At 43.3% G+C, this 13,655-nt stretch overlaps 1 protein-coding gene across 1 annotated transcript in view; it reads right to left on the bottom strand.

Annotated features, from left to right (window-relative positions):
• LOC120052988 (unconventional myosin-IXAa-like) overlaps window positions 1-13,655 on the bottom strand; it is a 65,614-nt gene that overhangs the window by 2,074 nt on the left and 49,885 nt on the right. Inside the window, exons 19-29 of the mRNA XM_039000244.1 lie at window positions 13,348-13,568; window positions 12,160-12,279; window positions 11,263-11,451; window positions 10,094-10,144; window positions 9,013-9,124; window positions 8,571-8,632; window positions 8,181-8,373; window positions 7,896-8,024; window positions 7,571-7,676; window positions 3,509-3,640; window positions 1,564-1,687 (exon numbers count right to left, since the gene is read on the bottom strand). Of these exons, the coding sequence (XP_038856172.1) occupies window positions 1,564-1,687; window positions 3,509-3,640; window positions 7,571-7,676; window positions 7,896-8,024; window positions 8,181-8,373; window positions 8,571-8,632; window positions 9,013-9,124; window positions 10,094-10,144; window positions 11,263-11,451; window positions 12,160-12,279; window positions 13,348-13,568 (1,439 nt within the window). The remainder of the gene's footprint in view (window positions 1-1,563; window positions 1,688-3,508; window positions 3,641-7,570; window positions 7,677-7,895; window positions 8,025-8,180; window positions 8,374-8,570; window positions 8,633-9,012; window positions 9,125-10,093; window positions 10,145-11,262; window positions 11,452-12,159; window positions 12,280-13,347; window positions 13,569-13,655) is intronic.

Genomic DNA, 13,655 nt, shown 5'->3' with positions numbered 1-13,655 from the left:
ATGCTCCCCACACATGCAGTCTAGCAACCAGCAGTCACAGCAGATATCATGTTGGATGCTGTGCAGCATGGGTTACCTTTTTGGCTGCGTTTGGCTGCGTGGTACAAACAATTGAGAAGCAAAAGAGAATAGAAAAGTGAAAATGAGGCCAAAGTCACTGGACAGTATATGGTCCCTAACCTCTTACAAAGTCCTCCATAATGTTACCTTGTGATGATACACCAGGACATTTCTCCTGGAATTGCTTTAATACCAAAGAGCTGCTACGGTCTACAGCACATGTAATTGGGACGATCTTTGATTGGATCATGGGACAAGAGGCAGAAAAATCTAAGAAATTCTATTATGAATAGGTTATAATACATGATATTACATAATAAGTAATCTTGGTTAACCGTAGTCATGGGACAAGAGGCAGCAAATCTAAGCAATTCTATTATGAATAGGTTATATTACATAATAAGTCATCTAGTGTAGGACATCATTTCCCAAATTTTAACCCCAAGGTCAGGAGGAAATGGAGTAAATAATCACATTTCTCAAATGTGTATTTTAGGATGAAACTGATTAAGTGTGATGATACGCTTTATACAATATACTCTATAAACTTACAAATACAATCAAAATAACAACCCAACGTGGGTTTAGTAGATAGTAAACCAGACGATGACAAACAGAAAATATGTCATTAAAATATGGAACTATAGGTTATGAAATCATTATAACGTATTTGAGTTGGAACACTTTCAAATACAGAAAATCCTGTCAGAGTACAGCCTAGTCAAAATCTAATGAACAAACATTTGCATGATTAAATTACAGTATGTCAATGTCTTGAACTTTCATCCACAAGAGACCGTTATATTATACAGTCAGGCTCACACAAAGAAATAGAGAGAGGAAAAAGCGAGAGGAGAGAGAGAGAGAGGAAAAAGCGAGAGGAGAGAGAGAGAGAAAAAAAAGCGAGAGGAGAGAGAGAGAGAGAAAAAAGCGAGAGGAGAGAGGAAAAAGCGAGAGAGGAGAGATGGATCAAGAGAGGAGCGAGAGAGGAGAGCCAGAGAGAAAGTGAGAGATAGGTCAGCCAGACATGGACAAAGTGAGGTGGCGCCATGTTGTGAGGATGGAGGACACCGGGCAGACCTCGGCATTAGGACAAGGTGGGCACGGTGAGCAGTGATCAATGCCACAACAAAATAGCTGACAGCTGACTATGATTAGGCGAACCTGGGCTTGGTAACAGTGAGTGGATACATACCGGGATAGTACTGCGGGATATGGTCATAAATCTAACAGCAATTAGTACAGGTTTCTGGATTAGGAAGGAAAGACAGGAAGGGGAATGGCAGGATTAAAATGGGAGAAAACAGAGTTAGTGTGAAGAGGAGGTGGTTCAAGGTAGGCTGACTTAAGAAGGGTGTTTTAACAGGATAAGTTAGCTAGTTGGAGGGTTTCATTTAAGAACAGTGTTTTAACAGGATAGGTTAGCTAGTTGATGGGAGTTGATGTCTTGTCAAATACAGTCTGTGGATAGTGGTGATGAACAGCTATAACTTTTGACTTTACCATTGATCTCCGAATGAGGGTCAACCTGCACTTGGCTTTGTTCTCGGCAAACTCCAGACTGTTGATGTCCTTCAGCCGGGCGCAGTACTTATTCATCTGCTCTCCGATGATGAGCTCCACACACCTAGAACAGGAAGAGCCATGGTCACATTACAGTCTAGTACTACATCTATGTAATCCTATAGTAGCAGCAGTAGAAAACTATAGTAGCAGCAGCAGCAGGATACTATAGTAGCAGCAGAAGCAGGATACTATAGTAGCAGCAGGATACTATAGTAGCAGCTGCAGCAGCAGGATACTATAGCAGCAGTAGGATACTATAGCAGTAGCAGCAGGATAGTAGCAGCAGGATACTATAGGAGTAGCAGCAGGATAGTAGCAGCAGGATACTATAGCAGTAGCAGCAGGATAGTAGCAGCAGGATACTATAGTAGCAGCAGCAGCAGGATACTATAGTAGCAGCAGTAGACAACTATAGTAGCAGCAGCAGCAGGATACTATAGTAGCAGCAGCAGCAGGATACTATAGTAGCAGCAGCTGCAGGATACTATAGTAGCAGCAGCTGCAGGATACTATAGTAGCAGCAGCTGCAGGATACTATAGTAGCAGCAGCTGCAGGATACTATAGTAGCAGCAGCAGCAGGATACTATAGTAGCAGCAGTAGAATACTATAGTAGCAGCAGCAGCAGGATACTATAGTAGCAGCAGTAGACTACTATAGTAGCAGCAGTAGACAACTATAGTAGCAGCAGTAGACAACTATAGTAGCAGCAGTAGACAACTATAGTAGCAGCAGCAGGATACTATAGTAGCAGCAGCAGGATACTACAGCAGCAGCAGGATACTACAGCAGCAGCAGAAGCAGGATACTATAGTAGCAGCAGTAGGATACTATAGTAGCAGCAGTAGACAACTATAGTAGCAGCAGTAGACAACTATAGTAGCAGCAGTAGACAACTATAGTAGCAGCAGCTGCAGGATACTATAGTAGCAGCAGCTGCAGGATACTACAGCAGCAGCAGGATACTACAGCAGCAGCAGAAGCAGGATACTACAGCAGCATGATACTACAGCAGCAGGATACAATAGTAGCAGCAGGATACTATAGCAGCAGCAGGAGCAGGATACTATAGCAGCAGCAGCTGCAGGATACTATAGTAGCAGCAGCTGCAGGATACTATAGTAGCAGCAGCTGCAGGATACTATAGTAGCAGCAGCTGCAGGATACTATAGTAGCAGCAGCTGCAGGATACTATAGTAGCAGCAGCTGCAGGATACTATAGTAGCAGCAGCTGCAGGATACTATAGTAGCAGCAGCAGCAGGAAACTATAGTAGCAGCAGCTGCAGGATGCTATAGTAGCAGCAGTAGACAACTATAGTAGCAGCAGCAGCAGCAGGATACTATAGTAGCAGCAGGAGCAGGATACTATAGTAGCAGCAGGAGCAGGATACTATATTAGCAGCAGCAGCAGGATACTATAGTAGCAGCAGGAGCAGGATACTATAGTAGCAGCAGCAGCAGGATACTATATTAGCAGCAGTAGACAACTATAGTAGCAGTAGTAGGATACTATATTAGCAGCAGCAGGATACTATAGTAGCAGCAGCAGCAGGATACTATAGTAGCAGCAGCAGCAGGATACTATAGTAGCAGCAGCAGGATACTATAGTAGCAGCAGCAGCAGGATACTATAGTAGCAGCAGCAGCAGGATACTATAGTAGCAGCAGCAGCAGGATACTATAGTAGCAGCAGCAGCAGCAGGATACTATAGTAGCAGCAGCAGCAGGATACTATAGTAGCAGCAGCAGCAGGATACTATAGTAGCAGCAGCAGCAGGATACTATAGTAGCAGCAGCAGCAGGATACTATAGTAGCAGCAGTAGGATACTATAGTAGCAGTAGTAGGATACTATATTAGCAGCAGTAGGATTGTGGTCTCACGCTGTGGTCTTGCCGATGTCCTGGACACTCTGCAGGGGGTCGATGGTGTCGGGGCAGCGGAGGATGCAGGGGGCGAAGACAATGGCCAGGGCGTTGGCCGACATACGGTTGGTGTCCTCCTGCCCTGCGATCCTGGAGAATACACCAAACAAAAACAGTGCCTTCAGAAAGTATTCATCACACCTCTTGACTTGTTCCACATGCTGTTGGTTTAGAGCCTGAATTTAGAATTAGATTGAATTGAGATTGAGTCACTGGCCTACACACAATACCCCATAATGTCAGAGTGGAATTATGTTTTTAGATCTTTTTTTAAAAATGTATTAAAAATGAAAAGCTGAACATTTTTGAGTCAATAACTATTCAACCCCTTTGTTATGGTAAGAATAAATAAATGCAGGAGAAAAATAATAAGTTGCATGGAGTCTGTGTGCAATAATAGTGTTTAACATGATTTTTGAATGACTACCTCATCTCTGTACCCCACACATACAATTATCTTTAAGGTCCCTCAGTTGAGCAGTGAATTTCAAACAAAGATTCAATCAAAGACCAGGGATGTTTTCCAATGCCTCGTAAAGAAGGGCCCCTATTGATAGATGGGTAAAACAAAAGAAAAGCAGACATTGAATATCCCTTTGAGCATGGTGAAGTTATTAGCTACACTTTGGGTGGTGTATCAATACACTCAGTCACTACAAAGATACAGGCATCCTTCCTATTACAGTTACTGGAGAGGAAGGAAACCGCTCAGGGATTTCACCATGAGGCCAATGGTGATTTTAAAACAGTTATAGAGTTTAATAGCTGTGAAGAGAGAAAACGGAAGATGGATCAACAACATTGTAGTTACTCCACAATACTAACCTAAATGACAGGAGGGACCAGAAGGAAGGCTGTACAGAATACAACATATTCTAAAACATGCATCCTGTTCGCAATACTCTTTATATTTTCAAACATGGTGTTGGCTGCATCATATTATGGGTATGCTTTTCCTCGGCAAGGACTAGAGAGTTTAAAAATAATAAAAATACATGGAATAGAGCTTAGCACAGGCAAAACCTTGGAGGAAAACCTGGTTCAGTCTGCTTTCCAACAGACACTGGGAGAAAAATTGACTTTTCAGTACAATAACCTAAAAAACAAATATACACGAGTTGCTTACCAAGATTGACATTGAATGTTCCTGAGTGGCCTAGTTACAGTTACAGACGTAAAATCGTCTTGAAAATCTAATGGGAAGACTTGAAAATGGCTGTCTAGCAGAGATTAACAACCAACTTGACAGAGCTTGAAGAATATTGTACAATCCAGGTGTGCAAAAGCTCTTAGAGACTTACCCAGAAAGACTCACAGCTGTAATCTCTGCCAAAGGTGATTCTAACATGTATTGACTCAGGGGTGTGAATACTTACAGTACCAGTCTAAAGTTTGGACACACCTACTCATTCCAGGGTTTTTCTTTATTTTTTACTATTTTCTACATTGTAGAATAATAGTGAAGACATCAAAACTATTAAAATAGCATATGGAATCATGTAGTAACCCAAAAAGTGTTAAATAAATCAAAAATATGTTTTATATTTGAGATTCTTCAAAGTAGCCACCCTTTGCCTTGATGACAGCTTTGCACACACTTGGCATTCTGTCAACCTTCTCAACCTTCACCACCAATGCATTTTAATTAACAGTTGTGCCTTGTTAAAAGTTAATTTGTGGAATTTATTTCCTTCTTAATGCGAGTCAATCAGTTGTGTTGTGATAAGGCAGGGGTGGTATACAGAAGATAGTCTTTTACCAAATAGGGATAAGTCCATATTATGGCAAGAACAACTCAAATAAGCAAAGAGAAACGACAGTCCACCATTACTTTAAGACATGAACGTCAGTCAATACAGTCTATCACAGTGCCATCCGTTTTGTCACCAAAGCCCCATATACCACCCACCACTGCGACCTGTGTGCCCTCGTCGGCTGGCGCCCGCTACATATACCCACTTGCTCCAGGTCATCTATAAGTCTTTGCTAGGTAAAGCCCCGCCTTATTTCAGCTCACTGGTCACCATAACAACACCCACCCGTAGCACGCTCTCCAGCAGGTATATTTCTCTGGTCACCCCCTCTGGTACCCTTTCCTTCCAGTTCTCTGCTGCCAATGACTGGAACGAATTGGGAAAATCACTGAAGTCGGAGTCTTATATCTCCCTCACTAACTTGAATTATCAGCTATCTGAGCAGCTAACCGATCGCTGCAGCTGTACATAGCCCATCTGTAAATAGCCCATCCAACTACCTACCTCAACCCAATATTGTTTTTATTAACTTTTTTTGCTCTTTTGCACACCAGTATTTCAACTTGCACATCATCATCTGCACATATATCACTCCAGTGTTAATTTGCTAAATTGTAATTACTTCGCTACTATGGCATATTTATTGCCTTACCTCATTTGCACACACTGTTTATTGACTGTACTTTTGTTTATCCCACGTGTAACTCTGTGTTGTTTTTTGTCGCACTGCTTTGCTTTATCTTGGCCGTGTCGCAGTTGCAAATGAGAACTTGTTCTCAACTGGCCTACCTGGTTAAATAAAGGTTAAATAAAAATAAAAAAAATACGGAAAATGTCAAGAACTTTAAACATTTCTTCAAGTGCAGTCGCAAAAACCATCAAGCGCTATGATGAAACTGGCTCTCATGAGGACCGCCACAGGATAGGATGACCCAGAGTTACCTCTGCTGCAGAGGATAACTTCATTAGAGTTAACTGCACCACAGATTGCAGCCCAAATAAATGCTTCACAGAGTTAAAGTAACAGACATCAACATCAACTGTTCAGAGGAGACTGTGTGAATCAGGCCTCCATGGTCGAATTGCTGCAAAGAAACCACTACTAAAGGACACCAATAATAAGAAGAGACTTGCTTGGTCCAAGAAACACGAGCAATGGACATTAGACTGTTGGAAATCTGTCCTTTGGTCTGATGAGTCCAAATGTTAAATTTTTGCTGTGTCTTTGTGAGATGCAGAGTAGGTGAACGGATCATCTTCGCATGTGTGGTTCCCACCGTGAAGCATGGAGGAGGAGGTGTGATGCTGTGGGGGTGCTTTGCTGGTGAGTCTGTCAGTGATTTATTTAGAATTCAAGGCACACTTAACCAGCATGTCTACCACAGAATTCTGAAGCGATGTCATCCCCTCTGATTTGCTCTTAGTGGGACTGTCATTTAGTTTTCAACAGGACAATGACCCAACACACACCTCCAGGCTGTGTAAGGGCTATTTGACCAAGAAGGATAGAAGGATGGAGTGCTGCATCAGATGACCTGGCCTCCACAATCACCCAACCTCAACCCAATTGAGATGGTTTGGAATGAGTTGGACCGCAGAGTGAAGAAAAAGCAGCCAACAAGTGCTCAGCATATGTGGGAACTCCTTCAAGACTACCTCATGAAGCTGGCTGAGAGAATGCCAAGAGTGTGCAAAGCTGTCATCAAGGCAAAGGGTGACTACTTCGAAGAATTTGTTTAACACTTTTTTGGTTATTACATGATTCCATATGTGTTATTTAATCGTTTGGATGTCTTCACTATTATTCTACAACGTAGAAAATAGTAAAAATAAAGAAAACCCTTGAATGAGTAGGTGTGTCCAAACTTTTGACTGGTCCTGTATGTAAATTACATATGAGTATTTCATTTTCAATACATTTGCTAAAATAAAAAAATAAAAACATGTTTTCACTTTTTCATTATGGGGTAGTGTGTGTAGATGGATGCGTAAAAAAATATTTAAACCATTTTGAATTCAGGCTGTAACAACAAAATGTGGAAAAAGTCAAGGGGTATGAATACTTTGTGAAGGCACTGCAGTATAATACATGTGTGAAGTTTGGTTCCAACTTCTTACTAAAGGTGATAGGCTTAAGAGTTAGGACATTACAGAAATGTTCTGTTATTGGATGAATCTTCTCTCTTGCATTTTCCTTTTGATTTGACGTGACGTACAAATGCTACAGCAGATACTAGTGCAATAGAGGGAGGCGAAAGTCTGTTACCTAACTAGGTGGAAGAAGAGCCGTTCCAGAGTGTTGAGGTGAGTTCTACTGAGCTGGTCGATAATAGAGTAGACCCCTCGAATCACCTCCTTCTTGTCCTGCAGGCCTGTAAACACATTCACCACCAAACATATTGATGACATTTTTCATGGGGTTTTGAATCCGTTTTTGATATATTCATCTGAAATAAAATCTCCTGTTGTAGGTCAGTGAGAGAAGTTATTTTCAATGTCCAACAATGATGTTGAACTACATACATAAATAAAATAAGTAAGGAGTATACATTTATCAGAAATTAAAATGACAGGAAGGTAGGAGTATTTACACATGGCGCGGAGGAACTCCTCGTATAGTTCAAAGGTCATAAGCGGATTGGGTAAGTCCCGGAGCCACTGCTTGAAGACACTAGCGATAACGTGGATGTTGTAGTCATCCAGGTTCATGTTGTTCACGTCTGTGTGGACAAATGGCCAAAATGTCAGAATGAAACAAGCATCCCGGGTTGAAGTTAGCGTTAGCCTTTAGCCATAGCGTTGACATTTTCATTTGCAAATAGCCATTAGCGTAACTAGGTGCCTCACCCTGGTCTCTGTTAGCATGTATACAGTACCTGTGTCCAGTCCCTGCTTGAGCTCTTTGATCTTATTGGTCGAGCCAGACTTCCTGTAGATGCCCTCGGTGTAGAGGCCGTGCATCTCAATGTAGTTGATGAGCTTCTCCACCACCAGGGGCACTGTCCTCTCCTCGTTGGTCAGACGGGACACCTCCACCCCAAATTGCCTGGACGACAGCTCTGGGTCGTACTGCGCACACACAGACACAAAAAGAGATGTAGGAGCGCATGTGGACACACACACACACACACACACACACACACACACACACACACACACACACACACACACACACACACACACACACACACACACACACACACACACACACACAGCTTCTACCGAATAAATATCAATGTACGTTGATCTAGTCGTGGTAGCCTTACCTTTTTGCTGCATTTGGTGGTCAACTTCAGGCAGCACTTTCTGTGGCAGGCGTAGCGACACACTGGATAAACACAGCCAGAGAAATGCAAGTCAGCGCCATTTTCCACGGAAAGACAGTGCCGCCGCATTGTTAACATGGGAGGAAAAACAAAAGGTTATGGGCGCTAACTAACTGCCTACAGGGCTAAGAGACAGATGCAACATTGGCCAGGGAGAAGAAAACATCCTTTCTGACTGCTGCTTGAGAAAACTGTGGAGGATGAGGAGTTGCAGACCACATGAGTCCAGTTGAACACAATCTGATTAGTAGGAGGGGTTGGGAGGGGCCACAGCTCAAGGCTTGGCCAAAGGGCCGCTGAGGACGTGCACAGTAATAACGTGTGTGTGTGTTTGTGTGTGCTTGCGTGACTGTGTTGTGTGTGTGTGCGCACAAGTACTCACATTTGCAGACGCAGGCCCTGTCCATCATCCAGATGAGAGAGGAGCAGTACTCGCAGTAGGTGGGGATACTGTACTGGGTGGCCTTGAAGATGTGGCCATTGTGTTCCTCTACCTGTAGGTGGCAGCAGAGAGCAGGTGAGAAAAGAGCCAAGGAGAGTTTATGTTGACATGAATTCTTTCTATAGTCTCCGACTCGCCTGTGTATTCTAGTTACGACAGATAGAAGCATGGCTGACAGGCGGTTAATATGTTTTAAATGGAGACGAGCAGCAACGCAGATGTTGCATAGTAGTGCAATGCAAGACGATGCACTCACAGAATATCAGAGTATCACAGAGTATCTGCGCATGTCCACGGATGCAGTTCAATCTGCTACAGTGTGATAGCTGCGGGAACAAAACAGCGGAGAACTTTCGCCTCGTGCTTCAATGATTTTAGTTGTGCGGAAATTGGCCCGATATTTCTGTTTACTTCGTGCATCACTGACTATACCTTTTTTAAATTTAATTGTAATTTAGTATTTTTATTATAGCAACTTTTTTTACCCCTTTTTCTCCCCAATTGGTAGTTACGGTCTTGTCTCATCGCTGCAACTCCCGCACGGACTCTGGAGAGGCGAAGGTCGAGAGCTGTGCATCCTTCCAAAACACAACCCAACCAAGCCGCACCGCTTCTTGACACAATGCCCACTTAACCCGGAAGCCAGCCGCACCAATGTGTTGGAGGAAACACCGTACACCTGGTGACCGTGTCAGCGTGCACTGCGCCCGGCCCGCCACAGGAGTCACTAGTGCGCGATGGGACAAGGACATCCCTGCCGGCCAAACCCTCCCCTAACCCAGACGACGCTGGGTCAATTGTGCGCCACCCCATGGGTCTCCTGGTCGCGGCCGGCTGCGACAGAGTCTGGACACGATCCCAGAATCTCTAGTGGCACAGCTAGCACTACGATGCAGTGCCTTAGACCACTGCGCCACTCGGGACACCCCCACTGACTATACCTTTAAGATCAGTCTGGCTTCAGTCTCATACCAAAATGGTTGACTACTAGTTTAAAAAAACAGTAAGAGCAGGCACTCACAATATCTGCATCCTTTTTCCTCCTCTTTTTTCGCTCGGTTTTGGGGACCTGCTGGGAAAGACAACCAAATATAACAGAGCTCTGACAACAACAAATACTGTAATACCCTGGTAGCTTACCAATTACTAAGATCGTAAAGACCACAATGCTCTTTTCCAGCGGACACTCTCTTGCAGAGGGGCTTAGTATAGTAGCCAAGGGCTTCATGTGACCAGTACAGTGTTTGAATTAGCCACCTGGCTGTTGGAAGTGGTTAGCACCAGCAGCTAACCCTGTTAATCAGGCCACTGTAGCAATGCTGTACCTGACAACACACACACACCCTGAAGCTACCAACATTGCTGCTAGCCCACCTAAATCATAGCTTCAGCTACCAACATTACTGCTAGCCCACCTAAATCATGGCTTCATCTACCAACATTACTGCTAGCCCACCTAAATCATGGCTTCATCTACCAACATTACTGCTAGCCCACCTAAATCATGGCTTCATCTACCAACATTGCTGCTAGCCCACCTAAACCATGGCTTCAGCTACCAACATTACTGCTAGCCCACCTAAATCATAGCTTCATCTACCAACATTACTGCCAGCCCACCTAAATCATAGCTTCATCTACCAACATTACTGCCAGCCCACCTAAATCATGGCTACAGCTACCAACATTACTGCTAGCCCACCTAAACCATGGCTTCATCTACCATCATTACTGCTAGCCCACTTAAATCATGGCTTCATCTACCAACATTACTGCTAGCCCATCTAAATCATGGCTTCATCTACCAACATTGCTGCTAGCCCACCTAAACCATGGCTTCAGCTACCAACATTACTGCTAGCCCACCTAAACCATGTCTTCAGCTACCAACATTACTGCTAGCCCACCTAAATCATGTCTTCATCTACCAACATTACTGCTAGCCCACCTAATTCATGGCTTCAGCTACCAACATTACTGCCAGCCCACCTAAACCATGGCTTCATCTACCGACATTACTGCTAGCCCACCTAAACCATGGCTTCAGCTACCAACATTACTGCTAGCCCACCTAAATCATGGTTTTAGCTCAGACTGCATACAGTACACAGTGTGATGCTTAGCTACATAGCCAATGGCTACAATAACAATCAATTGCACCAGACAGAAGGTCAGCGGTGGAGGTGGTACCTTGCTGATGGTGCTGTCCATGGGCTTGTACTCAGTCATGAACTCATCCAGAAAGATCTTGAAGGTGTTGACCCAGACCTTGACGGGTGACTCGCTCCAGTCCCTCTGCTCCAAGCGCATGGTCTTCTCCAGGATCTGCTCGAACAGGGCGTACAGGTCCTTATAGCGGATACTCTTCCCATCATCCATCTGGAGAACACAGAGGGTTACATCAAAATCATGATGCTAACTACTGCCATTTAAATACATAGGCATTAAGGACACTATTGTAAAGTAGTTACCATGTAACTACTGCCATGTAAATACATAGGCATTAAGGACACTACTGTAAAGTAATTACCATGTAACTACTGCCATGTAAATACATAGGCATTAAGGACACTACTGTAAAGTAGTTACCATGTAACTACTAGCCATGTAAATACATAGGCATTAAGGACACTACTGTAAAGTAGTTACGATGTAACTACTAGCCATGTAAATACATAGGCATTAAGGACACTACTGTAAAGTAGTTACCATGTAACTACTGCCATGTAAATACATAGGCATTTAGGACACTACTGTAAAGTAGTTACCATGTAACTACTAGCCATGTAAATACATAGGCATTTAGGACACTATTGTAAAGTAGTTACCATGTAACTACTAGCCATGTAAATACATAGGCATTAAGGACACTACTGTAAAGTAGTTACGATGTAACTACTAGCCATGTAAATACATAGGCATTTAGGACACTACTGTAAAGGAGTTACCATGTAACTACTGCCATGTAAATACATAGGCATTAAGGACACTACTGTAAAGTAGTTACCATGTAACTACTAACCATATAAATACAACGGTATTAGGGAGCCTGGGATTCTAACAGGGTTGTTGCGCTACTGTACTAACCGCTAGAGCAGTAGAGTAGGAGTTGAAGATATTGAGGCGGAACTCCTTCAAGGCCTTTTTAAACACCACGTCCACCATTGTGTCTTTCTTACCGCCGTCCTCAGCCACCAGGTCACTGATCTAAACGAAACAAAAACTGCTTGATAAAAAAGGGTTCTCTCGGGCTTCAGTACATGAGCATTATAAAACCACATCAGTCTGGACACTGGACAACCTCAACACCGATATTCAGAATCATCATTGTTCAAAGCTCAATATTCAAAGAGAGAATTTATATTGGTAATCAACCTGAAAGCTCTACCTTCCTCGTGCTGTTGTAATAACACTCTTTCTTCATCTGCATGTATCTATATATGTGTGTGTGTATGTGTATGTGTATGTGTGTATGGTCGAGTGTGTGCTTTGTGTCCATGTGTGCGAGTCTGCATATGCAGTGGTGGAAAAAGTACCCAATTGTCATACTTGAGTAAAAGTATAGATACCTTAATAGAAAGTTACTCAAGTAAAACACTACTTGAGTAAATGTCTAAAAGTATTCGGTTGTAAATATACTTATGGATCAAAAGTAAAAGAAAAAGTATAAATCATTTCAAATTCCTTATATTAAGCAAAGCAGATGGCACCATTTTCTTGTTTTAAAAATGTACGGATAACCCGGGGCACACTCCAACACTCCAACATTATTTATAAAAGATGCATTTGTGTTTAGTGAGTCTGCCAGATCAGAGGCAGCAGGGATGACCACGTGTTATCTTGATAAGTCTGTGAATTGGACCATTTTCCTGTCCTGCGAAGCATTGAAAATGTAACGAGTACTTTTGGGTGTCAGGTAAAATGTATGGAGTAAAAATTTAAATCAGGAATGTAGTGGAGTAAAAGTTGTCAAAAATATAAATAGTAAAGTACAGATACCCTAAAAACCTACTTATGTAGTACTTTAAAGTATTTTTACGTAAGTACTTTACACCACTGTGCATATGTCTGCATATTTCTGTGTGTGTATGGGTGGGTGGGTGCGTGTCTCTGTGTGAGTGGGTGAGTGTGTGTGTTTGGGTGTGTGTGTGTGTGTGTGTGTGTGTGTGTGTGTGTGTGTGTGTGTGTGTGTGTGTGTGGGTGTGTGGGTGTGTGGTGGGTGTGTGGGTGGGTGCATGTGTGTGTGTGTGTGTGTGTGTGTCTGTGTGTGTGTACCTTCTTCATGAGGAAGTCGTTCATGCTCCTGTAGTCGTTGGTGCAGGTGAGGATCTGCAGCGCATCATTCCCCCACTGGGCAGGCTCTAGGGTGACACTGCTAATCTTGACGCTACGCCGCCTCTTCACTTTTGGTGAGGGCTCCTTGTTCTCCTTGAACTCCTTGGCCCCCCGCTCCAGGGTCAGGTCTGGACTACGAGGCGGTGACATGTAATCCTGTCCTGCTGGGAGGGAGGGATGGAGAGACAGACAGAGTAGCAGCATAGTAAGTCTAACGCCTTTCGTTCAAGTCTTCTAGACTCCCTTAT

The sequence above is a fragment of the Salvelinus namaycush genome, chromosome 1 (assembly GCF_016432855.1).
Source record: "Salvelinus namaycush isolate Seneca chromosome 1, SaNama_1.0, whole genome shotgun sequence".
Classification (NCBI taxonomy): domain Eukaryota; kingdom Metazoa; phylum Chordata; class Actinopteri; order Salmoniformes; family Salmonidae; genus Salvelinus; species Salvelinus namaycush.
This window is presented reverse-complemented; position numbering and strand designations above follow the sequence as displayed.